General features: G+C 52.2%; 1 protein-coding gene across 3 annotated transcripts; it reads right to left on the minus strand.

Moving 5' to 3' along the window:
• Positions 1-17: 17 nt before the first annotated feature.
• PRKCG (protein kinase C gamma) lies at positions 18-25,599 on the minus strand. 3 transcript variants are annotated; one of them, XM_012474656.2, is made up of 18 exons: positions 25,130-25,599; positions 24,611-24,642; positions 23,591-23,673; positions 17,488-17,599; positions 17,217-17,348; positions 15,175-15,331; positions 14,365-14,499; positions 13,928-14,015; positions 13,612-13,641; positions 9,307-9,459; positions 8,788-8,976; positions 7,505-7,596; positions 7,348-7,410; positions 7,082-7,220; positions 4,412-4,492; positions 2,806-2,913; positions 1,217-1,357; positions 18-971 (listed from the first exon to the last, which is right to left on the minus strand). In XM_012474656.2, the coding sequence occupies exons 1-18, from the start codon at positions 25,297-25,299 to the stop codon at positions 783-785; spliced, it is 2,094 nt and encodes a 697-aa protein (XP_012330079.1). In that variant the 5' UTR covers positions 25,300-25,599; the 3' UTR covers positions 18-782. The 3 variants fall into 3 exon arrangements, with proteins under 3 accessions (XP_012330079.1, XP_064236955.1, XP_064236954.1); XM_064380885.1 differs by lacking the exon at positions 25,130-25,599 and adding an exon at positions 24,921-24,968; XM_064380884.1 differs by lacking the exons at positions 24,611-24,642; positions 25,130-25,599 and adding an exon at positions 23,954-24,073.

Here is a 25,599-nt window from a genome sequence, read left to right on the forward strand (position 1 = left end):
AGAAAATATCCAAACACTTCAGCATCAGCATCCCAAATTTATTCTCCAGCAGCTGTGGCCGGGTGGGAGAGGCTAAGGGAAGGGAGGGGAGGAGGAGAGTCCCAGAGAGTGGCAGGCACTGGGGAGGACTGCGGTGGGTCCGAGCCAGACTGGAGCCATGCACAGGCAGGCGGGCGGGAGGCGGGGATCAGTGATGGCCTCGGGATGGGGAAGTCTCGAACAAAAGCTGATTGGGAGCCGCTGGGGAAAGAATCCTCCATATATCCCAGGAATCCCCAGAGCACAGCCGTGGGACGTACTGGAGGAGGGGTCACGCCTCCCACTCATCTAGAACTGGAGTGGAGGCGGGAGGCGGGCCTCGGAAGCTGAGGGTTGTTCTGGAACCTGAGTCTGGAACAGCCAACCCCATGAGGTTGTTACCCCAGGGGCGGGGTGGTCTGGAGGGAGGCATAGAACTACCAAGATGGAGTACCCCATGGAGTTGGGGATGGTGGTGGTGTGGTGGTGTCTCTGGACCCCATGGGGGCAGAGTCCAGAATGCTAAGGTTGGGTAGAATATCGAGTTCCACTCAAGTCTTGAACGTGGGACGTCTCTAGAGGCTGTATGGAGGTTAGAAGACCGGGAACGCTTGGAAGGGGCGACTAGAACCCGCGAGGGCAGAGCCGGAATGCTGGGGTGCAGGATCTAGAATGGGGCGGGGGTGGGGGTGTGGTAGTGAAGTGGGGGCTGCTGCCGGCGCGGCGGAGGGGTAGTTGGGGACACCTAGTGGCGGTGGGTGAGATTACATGACAGGCACAGGCACTGGGCTGGTGGGGCTGCGGGCATCCGGGTGCACGAAGTCGGGATTCACGTAGGTGAAGCCCTGGAAATCGGCCTGGTCGATGCTGGCCAGGACTAGGCGGTCTGGAGGGGTCAGCGCTGGCGCCGCCCGCGTGAAGAACTTGTCAAAGTTCTCACCACTGCGGCCACACTGTGGGAGACGGGGGAGGGAAAGTGAAGCAGCTCCGCGGGCTCCTCGGTGTCCCTCTGTGCACCCCGGTGCCACCTCCTGTCTCCTGCAGAATCTCTGTGCATGCCTCACGGTCTCTGCACCTCCCTTTCGGGGGGGGGGGACCTCGGCAGAGGGAGCTCCAACCCCGGATACTGGTATATGGAGACCCACGGGAACCCCACCCCTTCAGGGACCAAGTTTTTGTTGCCTGGAGGATGACTGACCGGGCGGGGTCTGAAAGGAGGCGGGATCTCCAATCGTTCCAGCCGCTCCCAGTCAATCCAGCGGAAAAAGCCGTGTGCACGGATGGTGGGTTCCCCATCAGGCCCTGAGCCCAGGCGCTTCCCTGGGTGCTTGGTCAGGAACTGTAGGAAACACAGAGACAGAGTCCCAGACACGGAGACCCAGAGATGGAGGAAGAAATAGACACAAAAGGGAGCGTGGAGGTCCCAAGAGACACAGGCATGAGATCCAGAGAGATAAGAACAGCCAGGGGAAACAGGCAAAGGGAGGGAGGAAAGGAAAAGAAAGAAGAGAAGAAGAGAGAAAGAGAGAGACAGAGAGACAGAGAGAGAGAGACAGAGAGAGAGAGAAAGACAGAGAGAGAAGATAGATACACACAGAGAGAAGATAGACACACAGAGAGAGACAGAGAGGAAGAGGGAGGATACGTGAGAATGGGAGTAGACAAAACTCAGACCCAGAGACCCAGGAACACACAGACAAACAGAACACATCATGGTATGAGATTGTGAGGGGCAGAGAACCCGAGAAAGAGGAGAGATATAGGGAGGATCCCAGGATGAGAAGGGAAGGAAGGGGGAAAGGAAGAGAATGAGGGAGATGGAGAAGGGGAGATGGAGATGGGGTAGGGGAGGGAGAAGGGGAGAGGAGGCAAAGGGGAAGAGGGAGGGAATGGGGAAGGGAGGTTGCAGACCCGGAGAAAAGGGAAATAGAAATTCAGAGCAGGGCACAGAGACCCCAGGTGAGAAGGCAGAAACCCAGAGGAGGGAGGAAACAGAGGAGACCCCGGGGGACGGAGAACCAGAAAGAGAGAAGGATAGAGACCCAGGAAACACACATCCAGAGAGAGGAATAAAGACCCAGTATGGGGGCAGAGACCCAGAGAAAGGGGAGGACAGAAAGCCAGCAAGAGAGGCGGGTGAGATGCAGAGTGTGTGTGTATGAGGGGACAGGGGAGGGGAATGGGGGGGGGATCAGGGAGGAAAAGGTGTGAAAGTGCAGACAGACACAGAAGGGGACACAGAAAAGGAAGAGACACAGAGAGCCCCATCGTATGCAGATGGAGGTGGAGGCATGAGACAGAAATGAGAGAGAGACCGTCAAGGAGATGCAGAGAGAGCAGCCAGACGCAGAAGGTGCTGACACGGGGTGAAAACCTGCTAGACCCAGGTGCTTTCTTCTGTGGCAACTCCATAACCTCTGAGGAGAGTTAAGCTCACAAAGTTTGGTGACTCACGCAAGATCCCACAGGAAGAAAAGCTGTAGAAGTTGGGTTTACCTGCCCCACCCAGTTCTGGAAAGACAGACCCTGGACTTCCAGCACTTCCTGCAAGCAGGGAGCTGGGGAGTGGGGGGCCACAGAGAAGGATGAGACAGAGGTCACCTCCAGACCTGGTGGCAACAGGGCAGTAAATCATTGTTCTAACAAAACCTGCATATCATATCAACTTTTCCAATGGATGGAAGTAAAGTGACTTGGGAATGGGAGCCTTTTTCTACCAGGCACAGAGACAGCAATGGGGTGCATGGATTGCGAGCCTGGAGAAGCTGGGAGTCAGGGGGCTCTCACCCCCTTGCAGATGGCCACGGCTTCCCGGGAAAGCGACTTGGGGTAGGTGACAGTTTGTTCCATGATGGCCTGAAACAGCTCCTCTTCGTCCTCCCCATCGAAGGGAGGCTATGAAAGTGGAGGGGATAAAGTCAGAGACTTGCCCAACTGCCTTTCTCCAAACCTTCCACACCCTCCTCACCCCACCATGAACATGCTTGACCCATTACACCCCCCATATACACACCCGACCACATCCTTGAGAGAGACTGAACCAAACCACCAAAGTTTGATCTCTCTCCTTATCAGGTTCTCTCATTTCCTATCTCAGATGCCTCAGCTCTGTGCATCCCTGTACTATTCTGCCTCATTATCTGCTATGTAAATCAGCAGAGTGCTAAGTACACAACATGTCAGAGAAACAGAAGAGAGGAAAAACTGCTGGAAACACCCTGCAAGCATTCTCCTGGTTGGATGAGTGGGTTCACAGTCTTCTGTGAACTCAGTCTTCTGAAAAAATAAAACCAAGGCAAGGATTTTTTTTTTTTTTTAAGATGGGGTTGCACCATGTTGGCCAGGCTGGTCTCAAACTCCTGACCTCAAGTGATCTGCCCACCTCGGCCTCCCAAAGTGCTGGGATTACAGGCATGAGCCACTGCGCCCAGCCAAATTTTTATTAACTTCTAACTGAAATTTAGCGTTCCCTTCAGTTATAAATGCAGGCAGCAGTGCTTGTGGCTTCATTACCAATATAAATCACAAGTATTTTCTCATCACATGAGAGTTGCAGATATTTCAAATTATTAGTCATTCCTACTTGAAAATTACAGTTAGAGCTCCTTTTTTCTATTACTGTTAGAACTTATGACTTAATGAATTAATAAGAAATTGTACATATGCCCATATTCCAATTTTAAATACACAACTGTATACATTTAAGTTAATTTAGTTGGTTGTTAGATTCAATTAGATTTTAAAAGTTTTGGTGGCTATCTTTCAATAATTTATTTCTTTTGTTTTCTTGTTTGTTCTTTTTTTGGGGAGGGAGCAGGGAGGGATGATCTGGGAAGCTTGTTTGTTCTTTTGAGATGGCGTCTTGCTCTGTTGCTTGGGTTGGAGCACAGTGGCATACTCATAGTTCAGTGTAACCTCAAATTCTTGGGCTCAAGTGACCCTCCTGCCTCAGCCTCCTGAGTAGCTGGGACTGTAGGTGCCCTCTACCATAGCCAGCTAAGAAGATGATCAAGAGGGTAATACCTAAACATCTTTAGCTGTAGTACACTCAATCAAGCTGATCTAGAATGTATGTAATTGTTCAAGCTCACACAGCCAGTAAGTGGCAAAGTGCAGGTTGAACCTTGTTTTTTTGTGCATGTACTATTCTATTTTATGCATTGAAAAACATCCTTCTGAGAATGGATCCATAGGCTTCATCAGACTGCTACTTAGCATCTAGACAGAAGGGATTCACGGTACAAAACAAAACAATCCGGTCTACAGTTAAGATGACGCTTCAGAACCACGGACAGCGCTATTCGGGGGCAACCTTCTAACCCGCTCTTCTTGAGATGGAGGCGTCCCACTCTGCCTCTTTTAGCCAAGCCAGCTTCTCCCCACCTTCCCTTACCTGTCCTGCCAACATTTCATACAGCAGAACTCCAAAGGACCACCAGTCGACAGACTTCCCATAGGGCTGGTAGGCAATGATCTGAGGGAGGTGGAAAGCAGGGAATCGTGATGTGTTCCTCAAGAAGCCTAAGCCCAGGACCCCTCTGGCCTCACCCGCTGGGAGCCCTACTCACTTAAGGGCTTGCAGCACAAGCTCTTCCGACTCTGAATGTTTATTTTGTAGGGTGATTTATTTATTACTATTATTATTTTTGACAGGGTCTCGCTCTGTTGCCCAGGCTGGAGTGCAGTGGTGTAATCACAGCTCATGACAGCCTCAACTTCCCAGTCTCAGGTGATTCTTCCACCTCAGCCTCCCAAGCAGGTGGACTACAGGCATGCACACCACGCCTGACTAATTTTTGCACTTTTAGTGGAGACAGGGCCTCACTATGTTGCCCAGGCTGGTTTTGAACTCCTGGACTCAAGCAATCTGTCTGCCTCAGCCTCCTAAAGTGCTGGGATTACATGAGTGAGCCACCATTCCCAGCCTCCACTCTGAATATTTTGGCCAGGGATCTACCTTTTGGAATATTCTGGAAACAAAGAATACTTACTTAAAACATTCATTTGGCCTCAAATAGACTACCTAAAGACCAAATCACAATTTCTATACACCTAGAATATTTGTGTCAGAGTCAGGAATATGTGTGTAGTTTTCAAATTTTCTTTTCTTTAAGACCTAGTCTTGCTCTGTCACCAGGCTGGAGTGGCGTGGCGTGACCTCGGCTCACTGCAACCTCTGCCTCTCAAGTTCAAGTGATTCTCCTGCTTCAGCCTCCCTGAGGAGCTGGGACCACAAGCATGTGCCACGATGCCCAACTAATTTTTGCATTTTTAGTAGAGACAGGGTTTCATCATGTTGGCCAGGATGGTCTTGATCTCCTGACCTTGTGATCTGCCCACCTTGGCCTCCCAAAGTGCTGGGACTATAGGTGTGAGCCACAAGCCTGGCCTCTTTTTTCTTTATTAAGATGGTGTCTCATTCTGTAGCCCAGGCTGGAGTGCAGTAGCACAATCTTGGCTCACTGCAACTTCCACCTTCTGGGTTCAAGTGATTCTCCTGCCTCAGCCTCCTGAGTAGCTGGGATGACAAGCATGTACCACCACATCTAGCTAATTTTTGTATTTTTAGTAGAGACAGGGTTTCACCATGTTGGCCAGGCTGGTCTTGAACTCCTGACTTCAAGTGATCTGCCTGCCTCAGCTTCCCAAACTGCTGGGATTACAGGCATGAGCCACCATGTCCAGCCATTTTTCAAATTTTCTACAGATAATTCTGATTACCAGACCAAGTTTTGTGATCACTGACATTGATTACTTGGGCACTAGTCAGGCACAGCCTCCCAAGTAGCTGGGACTACAGGTATGTGTCCTATCCACCTATATGTATGTTCAGAACATCAGCCCCACCCCTTTAACAAAGTCAGGCAATACCTTGCCCCTTTAAAATACTCACAGGACAGCATCTGCTCTCCCAGAATGTTATAGATCTCATCCTGCCATTTTTTTTAAGACAGGGTCTCACCCTGTTGCCCAGGCTGGAGTGCAGTGGCATGATCTTGGCTCACTGCAACCTCCGCCTCCTGGGCTCAAGCAATTCTCCTGCCTCAGCCTCCCAAGTAGCTGGGTTTACAGGCACTCAGGCACTCACCACCATACCCAGCTAATTTTTCTGTTTTTAGTAGAGATGGAGCTTCACCATGTTGGTCAGGCTGGTCTGGATCTCCTGACCTTGTGATCTGCCTGCCTCGGCCTCCCAAAGTGCAGGGATTACAGGCGTGAGCCACTGTGCCCAGTTTTTTTTTTTGTTGTTGTTGTTGTTTTGAGATTAGTTTATGCTCTGTTGCCCAGGCTGGAGTGCAGGTGGTGTGATCTCAGGTCACTGCAACCTCCACTTCCTGGGTTCAAGCGATCCTCCTGTCTCAGCCTCCTGAATAGCTGGGACTATAGGCAAATGCCACCATACCACCAGGCCCAGCTAATTTTTGTATTTTTGTTAGAGATGGGGTTTCACCATATTGGCCAGGCTGGTCTCGAACTCTTGACCTCAAGTGATCCACCCGCCTGAGTCTCCCAGAGTGCCGGGATTACAGGCGTTAGCCACCTCACCTGGCTGATCTTGCCCTCTTAAAAAGTGCAGCACAGCCAGCCCACTTAGATCAGAGAACCAGGTACAATACTTAGGAAATAAGCTTCCATCCAACTGAATACTCCAGGGTGAGCCCTGTCCAGTTAAGAGTATTCAGGAGATAGTTGGGACATGTTCAGTGTTTGCAGGGTACAGACCATACCCACTCAGAGTGCACTAGAAATTGTCTGCACCTTCTCAGAAGGGGCCAGGATCAGGCTCTATTGGCAATTCCTACACGCTGGTCCCACTCTCCCGGAACATTCAGTCACAGGTGCCACCCACCTTACCTATTTAGAGACCCACCTGGGCCCACCTGGTATGCTCAGTGCACAGGCTCACCTGTGCTGGAGGCTGGAGGAACGCCTGGCTGGGTAAGAAGGTCACAACTCCTGACCAGGCCCCAGGGTCAGGCCTCACCCGTGATAAATACTGGACCATAAGCCACACCCTCTAAGGGATCTCAAAGCGTGGTCAGAGCAGCAGGGTTAGGGTTACCTCCGGGGCTATGTAGTCCGGGGTCCCGCAGAAGGTGCGGGTTGTCGTCCCGGGGAAGACGTTCTCCTTACACATGCCGAAGTCAGTGATCTTGATGTGTCCCTCAGCATCTAGCATCACATTGTCCAGCTTCAGGTCCCTGGACGATGGGGGGATGGGGTAGGAATTGCAAGAAGAGTCGAGTTCAGCAGTCTGCAGCCACATGTTCAAATCCCTTCCCTTCCAGGGGCGTGATTTCCTCCGTGGAAAGTCCTGGGGCTGCTCACCTGTAGATGATGCCCTGATTGTGAAGGAAGAAGAGGCCGATGGCGATTTCTGCCGCGTAGAACCTGGAGGATGGGGCAGGTGGGGACGTCAGAAGGTCAGTGGCCGGACCCTGCCAGCTTCCACCGCCCCGATCCTTCTCTGTTGGCCGAGACTCACGCTGCATGGGGCTCCTTAAACTTGCCCAGCTGTTGAATGTGGTACATCAAGTCTCCACCGGTGACGTACTCCATCACGAAATAGAGGCGGTCCTGCGGAGGAGTGTGTAGGCTTAGAGGCGGGACCCATCTACCCCGGTTAGGAAAAGTCATTTCCTGAACACTCAGGGCAGACGTGGAAGGCTCCAGATGCACCTAACCAGAAATCCAGAGCACGCAGCCACACCCCTGGGAGGGCCCTAAGGTGCTAACCCTGCTACCTCAGAGTCTCCACCTGCCAGACCACCCTCAACTATCAGCCTTTCTGGACCCGCCTTCTCAGAACTGAAGACTGGAGCCCCCATTAGCTGGAAATCCGGGGACACCAAAATCTCTTTCCACAGCCACTCACATACATTTGCAATTGCGGCTACCTACTGAGAATCAAAGTTGCTCAAGCCTCACCTGCAATTAGAATATACATTTTTTAATCCAGGAAGCTGGCCACGCTCATTCAGAGCCCCTGGAAGTAAAGTCACATCCTCTCAAAATCCTGAAGGTTCTGACTCTCGGCCCCCACGCCGCAAACCTAGGGAACTGCCCTGTTTCTGACGTGTCCTTCAGTCAGAATCCAAAAGTGATGACCCCATCACTCGGATCTCAATTCTGGGCAGTCCCACTAGGAAGGCACTCTCCTTCACTGTGCTCTTTTGCTCAAAAATCCAGAACGGTGACTGCATCCACTCAAGTCCAAGCTCCCCAGAGAAACAGGCATCTGGCCACGCCCCCAAGGAGCTCAATGGATCACGACGCCCCGCAGGACCCATCTACCTGGCCACGCCCCAGAGGCACTCATTCGCCTGGCCCTGCCCCCGAAGAGCTTATCCGCCAGCCCACGCCCTCAGAAGAATCCACCTGCCTGGACATACCCATTCAAAAATCTCACCTGCCTGGCCACGCCCCACAAGGAGTCTATCCTCCTGGCCACGCCCCTAAGGGGGGCCCTCTACTTGGCCACGCCTATTCATAATCCCATCTGCCTGACAAAGCCCTCCCCTCCAAACCCCGAAGATCTCATCCGCCTGACCACGCCCCCCGAGGGGCCTTATGCATCGCCACGCCCCCCAGGAACCCTTGTACCCGGCCACGCCCCCCGTGAAGCCCATCTGCCTGGCCTCGCCCACTCAGAGAGCACAAGGTTCTCTTGCCTTGTCCTAAAATCAGAATCCCAACGCAGCTGCCGGATCTATCCAGAAGGGGATCAGGCAGGGCCCTGAGGCCAGCCTCCGCCCCCTCCATCCTTACCGGGGTCTGGAAGGTGGAGTGGAGCTGGGTGAGGAAGTGAGGCCGGCCGCCAGGACCCCGGCCCCCCAGCGCCAGCACGCGTTTCTCCACCAGCGTGCAGTCCACATCGTCGTCCTGGACGATCACATCCTTTTTCAGGATCTTGATGGCGTAGAGCTCATCGGAGCCCCTGCGCTCGGCCAGCATCACCTATATGCACAGTTCCAAAAGGGCCAATCCATGTTGGGAAGCCAGTGGTGCAGGACCTGCCCCCTCCCCGTCAGGGATTCAGAGAAACGGGATCCCAGGCCCTCCCTCCGTCTCTTAAGGGAATGGCAGCCCTGACTTGCCGCCCGCCCCCTCAGGGAGAGTGCCCGCATCTGTAACCCTCTCCTCTCCAGGAAACTGAACGGCCCAACCTAACCATAGTTGAAGATGGAGGAGCCCAGTCTCTTCCCACCCCAACTTCCTCCCTAAAGACCAGAAATCTGACCTCCCCACAGACATCCTCCTTTTCCCCCAGAACCCTAGAAATCCAACCTTCCCAAAACTGCCTTTTCCTAGAACCATGAGGAAGCTGAAGTCGGAGATGTGCAGGCGTCCTGGGCTCGCCCCGAAGAAGCAGCGCTTGGGGTCGGTGGGACTAGGGGAAGGGGAGGGGATGGGGGAGGAAGAGGGGCCCATCCGCACCCGCTGTGGAAAGGAGAAAGAAAGAGCCAGAGGGAGTTAGACCTTATAGAGCCATAAGAGATGCCCCTAAGAGAGACAGCACCCAAGAAAGAAAAGGATGAGAATGGCTGGAAAGAGAAAAAATGGCCACCCTCCCACCCTGTCCTTGGCTTAATTTTCTCTGACTCCCCATAGCCTGGAGGGCTTATTATTTAACTAACATTTACTTAGATCTCTTTTTTCTTTTTGTAGATTTTGTAGATATGCTGTTTCCAGAAAACCCTGCTATCGTTTCCATTTTACAGAAGAGGAAACTAGCACAGAGACGTTAAGCAACTTGCCCCAAGTCACACAGCGAGTAAAGGGCAGAGCTAGAAATGAAACCCAAGTGGTTCAGTTCTAGAGTCTGGTTGCTCTTAGACTCTAAGCCGGAATCATGTAGAGGGTTGGGTAAAACAGATTGCTGGATTCCACTCCCAGATTATCTAACTCTGTAACTCTGGGGTAGGACCTGAGGATGTGTATGTGTAAAAAGCTTCTGGGTGACATGGGTGCTGCTAGTCCAGGGACCACACCTGGCTTTCAGCTAGGGTGCTTTCTCTATCTTTTCCTGCCTTGGCCCCCCAGGGAGGGGGCCCCATGACCGAGCTGCTGTCACAGCTTCCACACTTGTCCCTCTACATGGACGGCTGCCCTTTCTTTTTTTTTTCTTTTTTTTTTTTTTGAGACGGAGTTTCGCTCTTGTTACCCAGGCTGGAGTGCAATGGCGCGATCTCGGCTCACTGCAACCTCCACCTCCTGGGTTCAGGCAATTCTCCTGCCTCAGCCTCCCGAGTAGCTGGGATTACAGGCACGCGCCACCATGCCCAGCTAATTTTTTGTATTTTTAGTAGAGACGGGGTTTCACCATGTTGACCAGGATGGTCTCGATCTCTTGACCTCATGATCCACCCGCCTCAGCCTCCCAAAGTGCTGGGATTACAGGTGTGAGCCACCGCGCCCGGCCCATGGCTGCCCTTTCTAATGCATTCTCTACTCAGCAGGCACAGGAGCCAATTTAAAAATAAATAAACCAGGTCATGTCTCCCCTATGCTTGTAAACCCGTTAACTGCTCTCTCTCTGTGTTAAGATTTTATTCCACGTGACTTGCAGAGCCCGGCTGAGACTGACCCTGCAGGTTGTTCTTCTCTCTCCCGGGGGTTCCAGGCTCCAGCCACCCTAGCCTGACACACACTGACCCCCCTCCCACCTTGGGGCCTCTGGGTGTGCCGTTAGGTCTTCCTGTAAAGCTCTCCCCTCCCCTTCCCTCCTAGTTACCTCCCAAACACCCTTTAGGCCTTGACTTAACCATCACTTCATAGAGGCTTCGCCTGACTTTTTTAACTGGGTCAGTTGCCTCTCTTACCACCCCTTGGGCACCACGGACAGCACCTTCCTGGCACTTTTATTCTTGATAATTTACATCTATCTGTGTGACCATCTGCTTGCTGCCTGTGAGCTCCCTAAGGCAGGGGTCTGCTTTGTTCTCTAAGACACATTAACAGTGCCTACATCATTGAGGTTACACAAATATTTGTTGAGGGCCAGGCGCACTGGCGCATGTCTGTAATCCCAGGAGGGAGGCCGAGGCAGATCACCTGAGGTCAGGAGTTCAAGACCAGCCTGGCCAACATAACGAAAGCCTTCTCTACTAGAAATACAAAAATAAGTGGGGTGTGGTGGCACATGCCTGTAGTCCCGGTTACTTGGGAGGCTGAGACAAGAGAATCACTTGAACCCAGGGGGTGGACGTTGCAGTGAGCCGAGATAACAACACTGCATTCCAGCCTGGGTGACAAAGCAAGACTCTGTTGCAAATAAATGAATACATAGTAATAATAATAAGGGCTGTTTCTGTTTGCTGTGTTGTTAGCCCACAGTAGGTGCTCACTAGTAATGTTAAGCGGAGACTGCCGAGCTGTGGGAGACCGCTGTGAACCACAGCAGGGACACACACCATCCCAAACTCCCTGCCTCTAGGCCTTGGCCCGCAGTTTGCCCTGCTGGGTTTCTCAGGTTTGCATGGGAAGATCATCCCTGCTCATCTCAAAAGACTCTACCTCTTTGGCTCAGAATTTCCTCCCACTGGTGTCCTTGTCTCTAGCAGAGCCCGTTTTCAAACTTAACTTTGCAAAAGGACCGCCTGAGGAGTTCGTTTAGTGTGCAGACATTTGAGGCATCAGAGTGATCCTCACTCAGTAGGTCTGCAGAAAGGCCAGGGAATATGCTTTTAAAAGCAAGTACTCTAGGAATTCTGATGTGGGTGAACCCCACACAGAACACTAAAAACTCTGGTGAAAGTTTCTGTAAGAGTCCAGAGGAAATAATAGAGCACGTTGTTGCTGTTGCTGAATCTTGAAGATTGTTTTTTTTTTTTTTTTTTAGAGGAAGTCTCCCTCTAGGCTGGAATACAGTGGCATGATCTTGGCTCACTGCAATCTCTGCCTCCCCAAATCCAGCAATTCTTCTGCCTCAGCCTCCTGGGTAGCTGGGATTACAGGCACACACCACAACGTCCAGCTAATTTTTGTATTTTTAGTAGAGACAAGGTTTCACTATGTTGGTCAGGCTGGTCTCAAACTCCTGACATCAGGTGATCCACCCACCTCGGCCTCCCAAAGCGCTGGGATCACAGACACGAGCCACCATGCCCGGCCTATCATATGCTTATATATTTTGTCTGATGTCTTCCTCCCTGTGTAAACCCCATGAGGAAAGGAACTCTTTTGTTTGTTCTTTCCCTGATCTCTCTATCCTGGGAGAGTAGAGCCATGCTTTGCACACGGAGATGCTCAAGAAAGTATTTTTTGAAAGGATAAATGAGGAAGAGAGCATTCCTCCTTTCTGCCTGGAAATCTGGTCTCTCCTTTGTCTGGGAAAGCCTGCCCTTCCTTCCACCAGGTCTCACCTCTCCAGGAAGATTTCTCTGACTCAGGCTGTGCCAGGGACGCCCCAGTGCCTGAGGCTATCTCCGTTACAGCCGCATTCCTCCTGGTGGTGAATGTCTGGGTCTGTAAATTTGTCCTCCACTAGAAGAGGAGTTCCCCAAGGGAATAGTCTGATTCTATTCCCAGAACAGGGCCTGGCTTATGACACCCTAGAAAATGGGCATTTGCCTGGGAATGGTGGCTCACGCCTGTAATCCCAACACCTTAGGAGGCCAAGGCCACTTCAGGTCAGGAGTTCAAGACCAGCCTGGCCAACATGGCAAAACCCATCTCTACTAAAAATACAAAAATTAGCTGGGTGTAGTGGTATGCTTCTGTAATCCCAGCTACTCGTGAGGCTGAGGCAAGAGAATCACTTGAATTTGGGAGGTGGAGGTTGCAATGAGCCGAGATTGCACCACTGCACTCCAGCCTGGGTGATGAAGCCAGACTCTGTTTCAAAAAATTAAAATTTAAATTTAAATTTAAAAAAAAGGGCTGGGCACAGTGGCTTATGCCTGTAATCCCAGTACTTTGGGAGACTGAGGCGGGTAGATAATGAGGTGAAGAGATCAAGACCATCCTGGCCAACATGGTAAAACCCTGTCTCTACTAAAAATACAAAAAGCTGGGCATGGTGGTGCACGCCTATAGTCCCAGCTACTCGGGAGGCTGAAGCAGGAGAATTGCTTGAACCTGGGAGGTGGAGGTTGCAGTGAGCAGAAATCATGCCACTGCACTCCAGCCTGGCAATGGAGTGAGACTCCATTTAAAAAAAAAAAAAAAAGGTATTTGATGAGTGAATGAATGAATGGAGACTGGAGAGCTTAAAGTCATGCTTGATAGATTTTTTAAAACTCAAGAATCAATTCTGGCGTCACCTCCTCAGGGAAGTCCTCCCTGACCACCCTCCCCCAGGCTGGGTTAGCGCCTCCTCTAGGCCTCTTCAGTGCCCTGGGCTACCTCTAATTTAGCACATCTTCCTGTATTTTAAGTATCTGTGACTGTGTTCCTACCTTGGGGAGTTGCTTGAGGGTCAGATTCACCTCTGGATCCCGGATTATTCAGCAAGCACAAGACAGGCCTAGCGCAAATATGCGCTCAACTCTTGTGTGTGTGGAATTAAACACAGAAGTCAGAGGAGAGATAAGAAATCAGAGACAGGGACAGGCAGAAACTGCCTCCATTCAACGCCTTGGTTCTACTCACCTCATACAATTCCAGGGGGTAGTTACAAGCCTGGGAGAAAAGAAAGGGAGAGTCAGGGTCCCAAGAGAGGTAAGGGATTGCCCTAGGGCAGGGGCTGGTGGCCCCTAACGCCCTTAAGCCATGGCAATGGATAGGAACTATAATTCCCATCAGACCCTGGGGCTCAAGTTCCCTAGAAGAGCAGAGGAGGGAGTCCTAGGGTCTTCTGGGAACTGTAGTCCCAGGATCAGCAGGCACTCAGGGGTGGAGGGAAAGGCCAGCTCTGAACTGTGGGAGGCTGGGCTGGGCTCCCCTGAGGAAGCCGGGGTCTGGGTACCTCAAACTTCTGGAGGAGGCTGCAGTTGTCAGCATCGGCCACTGGCACATTGTAATACTCGCCCTCCTCCTGGTTCAGTAACTTGTACCTGACATACAGACGGAGACCAGAGGGGGACAGGGAGGACGGGGCACCCATGGGAGAGGCAGAGACATTGGAAGTGAGGAAAGATACACAGAGAGACGGACACAGAGATGGAAGAGAGAAAGAGTGAGATAAAAAGAGAGGGAGAGGGAGAAAGGGAGGGGAGAGGAAGAGGAGCGAGAGAGATAGAGAGAGAGAGGGGTGTGTGCGTGTGTGTGTGTGTGTGTGTGTGTGTGTGCACGCGCGCATGCTGGGAGGCGCAGGGAAGGACAGTGGCCCGGAGGAGAGAGACCACACACAGATGGAGATGGTAATATTGCGCTCCATCCCCAGGACCCAGTCCTGCTCCTCACCAGCCGTCCACCGGTGCCTTGAGCAGCTCTGAGACACCAAAGGACATGGCACCCATGAAGTCGTTGCGGGAGGTCCGGTCCCAGTCCCACACCTCCACGCTGAGACGGCGCTCCACATCACCTGGCTTTAGATTGCTGCAGGAAAGTGGGGTGCATGGGGTGTGGGGCTGAGCTCATGGCTCCCCTCGGTTCCCTGTCCTTTGTGCTAGAGGTGGGGGCACATCCAGCGAGCTGGGTTCCTCTCCTGCTTTGTCTGTCTCCAACCTCTGACCTTTCCAGCAGGACTCTCTCTCCAGCTAGGGCTTTGGGGCCTGAAGTAAACCTAGAGAGCTCTTCCTCTCCCTTCCTCCTGCATTTGCAGTCCCTTCCCATCTCTGTCTCTTGTCTCTTGAGATTTCTCTCTCCCTCTTTCTGAGTCTCTGTACCCTTCTCTGCTCTCTGGGTCTCTGTCACTCTGTGTTTCTGTCAACTGGCCTGTTCCCCTGCCATCCCCCATCTTCTCCCCTCCCTCTCCATCTGTGTCTCTCTTTGGGTTTCTGGCTTTTCTGAGACTCCCTCTCCTCTCTCTCATCTCTGTTTAACTCTAAGGTTGGGGGGCTTCAATGAAGATTAATTATACAGTGGTCTGCCTGTTTCTGCATCTCCATCCACTCCCTCAATCACTCTATTCCTTTGTTCCACCATCTTCTTCTGCCCTTTTCTGAGTTCCCTCTATCCTAACCCCTCCCATCACCTGCTCTCTGGGGGCCACTAGGACCCTCAGATCATTCTCTGCCAGCTATCATTGCCTTCTCTGTACCCCAGACTCACAACACAAAGGTCTCGTTCCACACAGGGTTTAACGTGGCTTTCACCGTTCGGGTCTTCTGTTTTGTCAGGTTCCGAGGGTCTGGGATGAGCTTCAGTTTCACATAGGGATCAGAGAGACCATTGGGGTCCATAGGAATAAGGTTACGGGCCTCACCAACTAAAGGGGGAAGTGAGGAAGAGTATGAGGGTTAGAGATCCAGGAAGGAGCTCCCAGCCCTCCTCCAGTCAGCAATCAAGAGTTCCAAGCGGCCGGGCACGGTGGCTCACGCCTATAATCCCAGCACTTTGGGAGGCCGAGGTGGGTGGATCACGAGGTCAAGAGATCGAGACCATCCTGGTCAACAAGGTGAAACCCCGTCTCTACTAAAAAATACAAAAATTAGCTGGGCATGGTGGTGCACACCTGTAATCCCAGCTACTCGAGAGGCTGAGGCAGGAGAATTGCTTGAACCCAGGAGGCGGAGGTTCCAGTGAGCCGAGATCGCGCCATTGCACTCCAGCCTGGGTAACAAGAGCGAAACTCCGTCTCAAAAAAAAAAAAAAAAAAAGAGTTTCAAGCTCTCGTGCTGGGCGCGGTGGCTCACGCCTGTAATCCCAGCACTTTGGGAGGCCGAGGCGGGTGGATCACGAGGTCAAGAGATCGAGACCATCCTGGTCAACATGGTGAAACCCCGTCTCTACTAAAAAAAATACAAAAAAAAATTAGCTGGGCATAGTGGTGCGTGCCTGTAATCCCAGCTACTCAGGAGGCTGAGGCAGGAGAATTGCCCGAACCCAGGAGGTGGAGGTTGTGGTGAGCCGAGATTGCACCATTGCACTCCAGCCTGGGTAGCAAGAGCGAAACTCCGTCTCAAAAAAAAAAAATAGTTCCAAGCTCTCAGTCTTGTTCCTTATGACTTCTTACCTCTCCAGCACCCAGAAGACAGGACACAGAGCCCTTTCCCCAACCAGTGACCCCGAAATCAGACCCAGAGCCCTTTTCTCCATTAGGAACCAGAGTTTGAACCCTGGCCATATTACCAGTACCAACTGCCTCCCTCAGAACCAGGTACTCTCCCTTCTCAAGATCTTTATATCTAGAAAGCCATTGCCCGGTGTGGATCACCTGAGGTCAGGAGTTCGAGACCAGCCTGGCCAACATGGTGTAACCCCACCTCTACTAAAAGTATAAAAATTAGGTAAGCGCAGTGGCATGCGCCTGTAATCCCAGTTCCTCAGAAGGCTGAGACAGGAGAATCACTTGAACCCAGGAGGTGGAGGTTGCAGTGAGCCGAGATTGTGCCATTACACTCCAGCCTGGGCGACAGGGAGAGACCTCGTCTCAAAAAAAAAAAAAAAAAAACTTAGCCGGATGTGGTGGTGGGTGCCTGTAATCCCAGTTACTCGGGAGGCTGAGGCAGAAGAATCCCTTGAACCCGGGAAGTGGAGGTTGCAGTGAGCCACACCACTGCACTCCAGCCTGGATGACAGAGCAAGACTCCGTCTCAAAAAAGTAAAACAAAGGGCCGGGCGCGGTGGCTCACGCCTGTAATCCCAGCACTTTCGGAGGCCAAGGCTCGATCTCTTGATCACGAGGTCAAGAGATCGAGACCATCCTGGTTAACATGGTGAAACCCTGTCTCTATCAAAAATACAAAAATTAGCTGGGCATAGTGGCGTAGTAGCCTGTAGTCCCAGCCACTCAGGAGGCTGAGGCAGGAGAATCACTTGAACCTGGGAGGTGAAGGCTGCAGTGAACCGAGATGGCACCACTGCACTCCAGCCTGGTGACAGAGCGAGATTCCGTCTCTAAGTAAATAAATAAATAAATAAATAAATAAGAAAGCCATTAACAGGCGCTGAAAGTTGCAAGAGGCTGGGCTGGAGGCGGGGCTTCGAGCCAAAAGGGGCGTGGCAGAGTGTGCTCGGCCTTTGGGGTGGGGTCAGCAGTATGGGCGTGACCATTGAGAGAGGCGTGGCCCCTGTCTTTGGGGTGGGGCTGGGTCAGCACAGGTGCATTCACTTAGCCCCGCCTCACGCTTGGAGAAGGGGCGGGGCCTCACCTGTAATGTGGATCTCATCCGCAGTGGGAGCCCGGATCTCCAGCTGCAGGCGCCCGCGGCGCTCGGTGTGGTCCACACCGCACAGGGAGGGCACGCTACGCACACAGCGCCGGTGCACGTTCATCTCGCAGCCTGGAGGAGAAAGCTGCGGGTAGCACCTCAGGCATGCCCCCAAGCCAAGACTCCATCCCCCTCCACCCCATCCTGGGCATTTCCGGGAACCCAGACCAGGCGCTTTTGAAGGGGCCTTGACAACGTCAAGTTCACTCACAGGAGCATTTCATGCCCTGGTGCACAAGCCCGTACAGGAGGGAGCCACAGTGGTCGCAGAAGGTGGGGCTGCTGTAGCTGTGCAGGCGGAACTTGTGCTTGTTCCGGGGGTCCTGGGGGCAGAGAAGACTGGTTTAGGGGGTGTTGGGAGGGTCCTAAAACCCCAAGGGAGGGGCCCTTTTATCTTTTCCTCCTGCCTTGCTCTCTCAGTTGGCCTGAGGCTCCATCTCTTTCACTCTACGTACCAATATTTATTGAGCACCTGCTGTGTGCCAGGGACTGCTCTTGGTGTGGGGACCAAAGCATTAAACAAATGAAACAATAACAATTAAAAAAAAAAACCCTCTTTGTCACATGGAGTTTACTTCCCAGTGGAGGGAGACAGAATGTTAACATGGTAAATAAATAAAACATATAGTTTGACATATGGTAATGGGTGCTCTGGAGAAAACTGAGGCAGAGATGGAATCACCAGAAATTGGAGGATTGAAATTTGAAATACGGTGGTCCCAGCCGGGCGTGGTGGTTCATGCCTGTAATTCCAGCACTTTGGGAGGCCGAGGCAGGTGGATTGCCTTGAGCTCAGGAGTTTGGGACCAGCTGGGCAAATGGCAAAACCCCGTCTCTACTAAAAATACAAAAATTGCCGGCGTGGTGGCTCACGCTTGTAATCCAAGCACTTTGGAGACCAAGGCGGGCGGATCACCTGAGGTAGGGAGTTCAAGACCAGCCTGACCAACATGGTGAAACCCCGTCTTAAACAAATAAATAAATAAATAAAAAGTAAAAATACAAAAACTAGCCAGACATGTTGGCACACGCCTGTAATCTCAGCTACCCAGGAGGCTGAGGAATGAGAATCGCTTGAACCCAGGAGGCCAAGGTTACAGTGGGCCGAGATCTCGCCACTGCACTCCACCCTGGATGACAGAGCAAGACTCTGTCTCAGAAAAACAACACAAAACAAAAAAACAGTTGGTGGAGGCAGAGGGGCCTCGCTGACAAACGGAGGCAGGAGCTTCCAACATCCCATAGTCCCCATCCCCTCAACTCTCAGAAGTTATCAAGGACTTGTGGGCCATCCTGAACCCCAGCTCATTCACTGGCAGCTTCTATCACTGTCCACATGGTATGCCTTCTCACAACTCTAGGCGGAATGGAGAATATGACCCCTCAGTTATCATAGGAACCCAGGAGGCCTAAATGAAATAGTGATGTACAAAAATAAAAAATAATAATAATTGGTGCACAAAACGTAGCTGTGCCTACCATGTTAGATGCTCCCAATACTATGACTCTTACTGTGGTTATTATTAGGGATTTTATTGCAGTGCCTACATAAGCCCTGAATTGAAGTAAGAGCTAGGCCACTTCTCAGCTGTGTGATTTGGGGCGAGTTCATCCCCAGTTTTGAGCTTCAGCCTCCTCCTCTGTCAAGTGGAAATAAATAATCTGTATCTTGAAGCAATGCTAAATTTCCAAGGTCCATTAAGTATGAATGCAGGGCATTAGTGAAGCTTCTCCTTCTCCCCCACCACCCCCTACTCCCAGTACAATGTCTGCTTGTTAAATAACTGGATTCTAAGAATCCATTAAAAGAATTATCACAGGGTGAAAATTTAGGCCATTCTTGGATTTTCATTTATTTTAGTGGGGTTTCTAGTTTGAATATATATTTGGGTAGGGGAGAGTGTTGGTGTAACCTATTGAAAGGATCCTTTCAATGCACTGGGCCTCTAAAGGTCTTCCACTGACCCTAACTCAAAGGGTTCCTGCCACACTAATTAAAATGCTGTGTGTGAAGGCTCTCCATAGGGGACCTGGCACACAAGCGTCCACAGACAGAGGCTGCTATTCTGATTCTCAAAAGTGAACGTCGTGGCTGGGTGCGGTGTCTCATGCCTGTAATCCCAGCACTTTAGGAGGCCAAGGCAGGTGGATCACAAGGTCAGGAGTTAGAGACCATCCTGGCCAACATGGTGAAACCCCATCTCTACTAAAAATAGAAAAAAAATTATCTGGGCATGGTGACGTGTGCCTGTAGTCCCAGCCACTCGGGAGGCTGAGGCAGGAGAATCGCTTGAACCAGGGAATTGGAGGTTGCAGTGAGCCAAGATCACACCACTGCACTTCAGTCTAGCAACAGAGTGAGACTCTGTCTCAAAAACAAAAACAAACAAACAACAAAAAAGTGAACATCACTGTTAAAACGGAGACAGCATGAAGGCTCTGGCTAGATAGATCGGAGTTCAAATCTTGCCTCTACCCTCTACCCAGCTAGGTAGCCTCACCATGCTTGCCCCCTTTTCAAAGCCTCAAGTTTTGCCTCTGAAAAGTAGGGGCATGTGCTCTCCCTGAAGACCAAATGAAATCATACTTGCCAAACCCTTAGCACATCTTAAGCTCTTAACACATGCTACCTTTTTTTTTTTTTTTTTTTTTTGAGACGGAGTTTAGCTCTTGTTACCCAGGCTGGAGTGCAATGGCGTGATCTTGGCTCACCGCAACCTGCGCCTCCTGGCAATTCTCCTGCCTCAGCCTCTTGAGTAGCTGGGCTACAGGTGCGTGCCACCATGCCCAGCTAATTTTTGTATTTTTAGTAGAGACGGAGTTTCACCATGTTGACCAGGATGGTCTCGATCTCTTGACCTCGTGATCCACCCGCCTCAGCCTCCCAAAGTGCTGGTATTATAGGCGTGAGCCACCGCGCCCGGCTAACACATGCTACTTTTAAGATCAGGCCGGGCACAGTGGCTCATGCCTGTAATCCCAGCACTTTGAGAGGCAGAGATGGGTGGATCATGAGGTCAGGAGTTCTAAGACCAGCCTGACCAAGATGCTGAAACCCCATCTCTACTGAAAATACAAAAATCAGCCAGGCATGGTGGCATGTGCCTGTAATCCCAGCTACTCAAGAAGCTGAGGCAGGAGAATCGCTTGAACCCAGCAGCAGAGGTTGTAATGAGCCGAGATTGTGCCACTGCACTCCAGCATGGGCAACAGAGTGAGACTCTGTCTCAATAACAAAAAACAAAAAAAACCCTAGTGATGTAGAGGAAAGATCTCCTCTTCACTATTCACCTGATTCCTCATTGGTAATAATTTTCACAATAATAAAAAATAAATGTCCGACTCACTAAATCTTCAAAACAATCCATAGTGAGAATAATTATCATTTCCCCGGTATAGACAAGGAATTGAAAGAGTGCAGAGAGGTAAATTCAGGAGAGGTCACAGAACCAAAAAGCGGTGAATCTGAAATTCAAACCAGATAAAGACAGGAAAAATACCTAACTTAACCACATAAGCTGCTGTGTGGACCCAGTCCTATGCTGTATATAAAATACTTGAGGCCTGTAATCCCATCATTTTGGGAGGCTGAGGCAGGAGGATCGAGTGAGACCAGGAGTTGAAAACCACCCTGGGCAACATAGCGAGACTCCATCTCTATTTAAAAAAATTTTTTTTAATTAGCTAAGTGTAGCCAGGCACAGTGACTCATACTTGTAATCCCAGCACTTTGGGAGGCTGAGGAAGGCAGATCACCTGAGGTCAGGAGTTGGAGACCAGCCTGGCCAACATGGCGAAACCCCATCTCTACTAAAAATACAAAAATTAGCCAGGCATGGTAGCAGGCACCTGTAATCCCAGCTACTCAGGAGGCTGAGGCAGGAGAATCACTTGAACCTGGGAGGTGGAGGTTACAGTGAGTTGAGATTGTGCCATTGCACTCCAGCCTAGGGGACAGAGCAAGACTTCCTCTCAAAAAAAAAAAAAAAAAAAAAAAAATTAGCTAGGTATTGTGGCTTGTCCTGTAGTCCCAGCTACTTGGGAGGCTGAGGCAGAAGGATCACTTGAGCCTGGAGAATTCAAGGCTGCAGTGAGCTATGATCTCATCACTACACTCCAGTCTGGGTGACAGAGTGGGACCCTGTCTCAAAAAACCCAAAATATCAGCCAGGTGCGGTGGCTCATGTCTGTAATCCCAGCACTTTGGGTGACTGAGGTGGGTGGATTATCTGAGGTAGGAATTCAAGACCAGTTTGGCCAACATGGTGAAACCCTGTCTCTACTCAAAATACAAAAATTAGCTGGATGTGGTGGCACACGCCTGTATTCCCAGCTACTCAGGAGGCTGAGGCATGAAAATTGCTTGAACCTGCGAGGTGGAGGTTGCAGTCAGCTGAGATCGTGCCACTGCACTCTAGCCTGGGTGACAGAGCGAGATACCATCTAAAACAAAAACAAAAATAGGCCGGGCACAGTGGCTCATGCCTGTAATCCCAGCACTTTGGGAGGCCGAGGCAGGTGGATCACAAGGTCAGGAGTTCAAGACCATCCTGGCCAACATGATGAAACACTGTCTCTACTAAAAACACAAAAATTAGCTGGGCGTGGTGGTGCACACCTGTAGTCCCAGCTACTTGGGAGGCTGAGGTTTGCTTGAACCTGGGAGGCAGTGGTTGCAGTGAGCTGAGATTGCGCCACTGCACTCCAGCCTGGCGACAGAGCAAGACTCTGTATCAAAAACAAATACAAAGGAAAATTTTTCTTTTTTCCAAGGCAAAGTCTCGCTTTGTCACCCAGGCTGGAGTGCAGTGGCACAATCTCAGCTCACTGCAGTCTCTGCCACCCGGATTCAAGCAGTTCTCCTGCCTCAGCCTCCCCAGTAGCTGGGATTACAGGGGAGAAACAACAAGAAAAAAATTTAATGAGTGTTTGAGCACTGAATACATCAGACTTAGTCTGGTGCTGGTGGCGGAGGTGAGTGGATGAGGCAGGTGATCAATCACATACACGAGCTGGTAGACAGCGGTGCTCAATATATGTTCTATGAAGTCACATCTTCTATGTAGACTTCTGTTATTTTCAGCTGATAAGCTGGTAAAACACCTGATGGACTTTTGTGGATATCTCTCTCTCCGTCTCTTCCTCTCTCTGTCTCTCTCTCTCTCTCTCTTTCTTTCCCTCTCTCTGCCTCTCTGTCCATCTGTACATCATAAAACTGTTTCCAATCTTGTGTCAAACCCTGGGTGAAACTCTTAACCCACCTGATTTCAAAACAAGCTGGGAAGTGTCTAGATGTGGGCTGTCCCATTCGGTAGCCACTACCTACGTGTGGCTGTTTGTATGTAAGACAATTCAAATGACATGAAATGGAATTTCTGTTCCTCGATCACAGTCGCCCTGTTTCAAGTGCTCACTAGTGACACGGAGCTGGTGGCTGCTTACTAGACAGTGCATGTACAGAATGTTTCCGTCACTGTAGACAGTTCTGTTGGTTAACACTAGAGCATCAGCCCCATTTTATAGAGGAGGAAACTGAGGCTCTGAGATAAAGCAGAAAAGGGAACAGGGATGGGCACTCAGGGTTGACTGTTCCTGTGAGCCTCTGATGGAGAGAGATGGGGTGGGGAGAGGCCGTGTGTCTGCGTGCTGCACATCTCTGATTGCACGGGCATCTGTGCATCCACACACGCGTGTGCATGTGCATTGTGGGACCTCCCTGGGTCTGCTCTCGGCATCTCCTAAGCTCTGGTCTGTATCCACCATTTGCTATTTAATCTCTCTCTCCAGGTGTCTGCATCTGGATCTCTTGGAGTTTCTCTGTCCATCTTTTGGTGCCTCCAAATTCCCCTCTTTCTCCCTGGTTCTTTCTCTGCTCCATCTCTCTCTCTGCCTCAGCTTCAGTCTCTCCTGGGTCTCTGTCTTTTTCTGTATCTCTGTTCCTCTTCCTGAGATTCCCTCTGTCTTACCTTGGGATCTCAGCACCGGTATTGATATTTCTCTCTGTGTGCCCCTCAGCTCTCAGTTTTTAAATCCCATCACACCGGATCACAGCCCACCCCCTGCAGCGCCCGTCTTCAGTCTCCTCACCCGCGGCCTCCTCTCTGTCCCCCACCTGGGTCCCCAGCCTGTCAGTCCCCCTCGCATTCCCCCTTTCCAGGCCAAGGGCAAGGAATCTGGGCCAGATAGCTCCCCCTATCTCTCCAGCCCCCCTCCCCTCCCAGCCATAAAAATAGCAGGAGAAATTGGGACGGACGCCGAGGGGGTGAGGGCGGGGGCGCGGCCCGAGGAGGAGAACCAGGTGTCCGGGCACTCACGTCCGTCTGGGGGCCCTTCCCAGCGCCTGGACACTCGAAGGTCACAAATTCGTGGCATCGCCGATGAACCACAAAGCTGCAGACTAAAGGTGAAAATCATAGAGACAGAGACGGAGGCACGGATCCATCCAGAGGGATACCCCAGCAGACAGAAAACTGGAAAGTAAGAGCCGAACTCGGACACAGAGAAAACCAGAAACCTCAACACAGAGTCCAACAGAGAGAAAAGCAGGAGACAGAAACCCAAGAGGTGGGCTTTGAGTCAGAAACAGAGACGCAGAGACTCGCAGAGAGACACAGAGCCCAGAGCCCAGGGAAGGGAGATGGAAAAAGACAGAGAGAAAGAAAATAGATCCCACTGACAAACAGACACAGGTCCACCGGCGGAGATCAGAAAGCGAGAGAGGCAGGCAGATTCAAAGAGCGAAAACCGAAATATCTTCAGACGCAGCCCAGGAAGCAGCAACTTGGGCAGAAGTGAGTCTGGGGGCGCTGCTGCCGGCCCGCCCCCCGCCCTGACTCACTCTGTTCTCAGCAGTAGCAGCTGGTGCTCAAGGACTCGCCCCCCTCTCCCGCCCCCCAGAACTGCCGGCCCCGCCCGGCCCCCACTCGCCCATTGGTGACCCCACCCGGCCTGCCCCTGCCTAGGACGGCTGGTGTTGTCATGGAAACAGCAGCCTGGGGTGTGGGGGGACTCTGACTTTGCATCTCCAGCCCCCTCCCCCTTCCCCCCTTCAGCTCCCCTTTTCCAAATCTTCCTGTTCCCATGGCAACAGATTCTCCAAATATCTGTCCCCACCTGGAGCCGGCCGAGGGAGGGGCCCCCAGCACCACCTCCGCGGTGGCCCCACCATGAGAGCTCCCTCCCCACCACAGGCTGTGTCTCTGCCACACCCCCCGCCCCGGGCTCCCCCGCGCCTCTCTGGGGACCAGAAAACACGTGTGTCAAGCAGCCTCAGCTGTGGGGCCCCAGCCTCCACCCGCCCGAGGGTCCCAGGAGCCCCGGGCCCCAGCTCTTACCTTGACATTGCAGGCCCTGCTTTCCGATACCCCTGAAAGAGCCAGGGATCCTAGGTCAGTGCAGAAAGGGGTACCTGGACCCCCAACCTCTGCGAGCCACAGGGGGCCTGCGCTCTCCCGACCCTCCTCCTGCAGGGCCCAGGTGGCCAAGCCCCAGCCGCCTCCTCTTTCTAGAACCCAGAAATGTTGGCCCCCCGCCCTTCTTCCCTCAGACCGGAGTTCAGCCCCCAGTTTCTTCCTTCTTCAGACCCAGGAATCCAGCCTCCCAGCCCCCTAGATCCTTCCTCCCTCAGACCCAAGACTCCAGGACCTCGGTCCTCCAGCCTCCTCCTCCCTCAGACCTAGGACTCCAGGAACTAGCCTCCTCCTCCTCCCTCAAACCCAGGAGTCCAGGCTCCCATCCTAGAACCCGGGAGTCCGGGCTACAGCCCCCTCCTTCCTCCTCCCACAGGGGTCTGGTGACAGGAGTCCGCACCCCTAGTCTCCTCCTCCCCCAGTCCCCCAGCCCCCTCTCCTCACCAGATGAAGTCGGTGCAGTGGCTGCAGAAGGTGGGCTGCTTGAAGAAGCGAGCGGTGAACTTGTGGCTCTTGACCTCGTGGACCACCTTCTGCCTCAGAGCCCCCTTTCTACAAAACAGGGGCCGGGGTCCCCCCTCTGAATCGCCTCCGCCGGGGCCCAGACCAGCCATGGCCCCAGACACGTAGCAGGGACCAGGATCCTGCCTTTCTTGGGGGAAACAGGTGGAACGGAGAGGAGCCGGAGACTCGAAATATCAAAGGAGCCACAGGGAAATTCCGAGGTGAGCAGGAGAGGGGCGAGGCACCTCCAGGTGCGGAGCGCGCCGGGCAGGGAGCGGCACCCTCGGGCGCGCCGGCTCCGCCAGGGGGAGCGGGCTAGTGTCGGGGGGAGAGCCGAAGGCAGGGGCGCCGGGAGCCGGAGGCACGGGCGGCGGCGGTGGGAGCTCCAGCTCCGGCACCTGCTGAAATGC

The sequence above is a fragment of the Aotus nancymaae genome, unplaced genomic scaffold (genome assembly GCF_030222135.1).
Source record: "Aotus nancymaae isolate 86718 unplaced genomic scaffold, 86718_ANA_hifiasm-v0.15.2.pri h1tg000028l, whole genome shotgun sequence".
NCBI lineage: Eukaryota > Metazoa > Chordata > Mammalia > Primates > Aotidae > Aotus > Aotus nancymaae.

What these genes read in the sequence shown, in the direction of transcription:
- PRKCG (XM_012474656.2), bottom strand. Translation starts at nt 25,299, where the DNA reads ATGGCTGGTCTGGGCCCCGGCGGAGGCGATTCAGAGGGGGGACCCCGG. An exon ending in CACTGCACCGACTTCATCTG is followed by an intron (nt 24,643 to 25,129) that starts GTGAGGAGAGGG and finishes TGGCTCTTTCAG; the next exon opens with GGGTATCGGAAAGCAGGGCC. An exon ending in CCGTGGCCATCTGCAAGGGG is followed by an intron (nt 1,358 to 2,805) that starts GTGAGAGCCCCC and finishes TGTTTCCTACAG; the next exon opens with TTCCTGACCAAGCACCCAGG.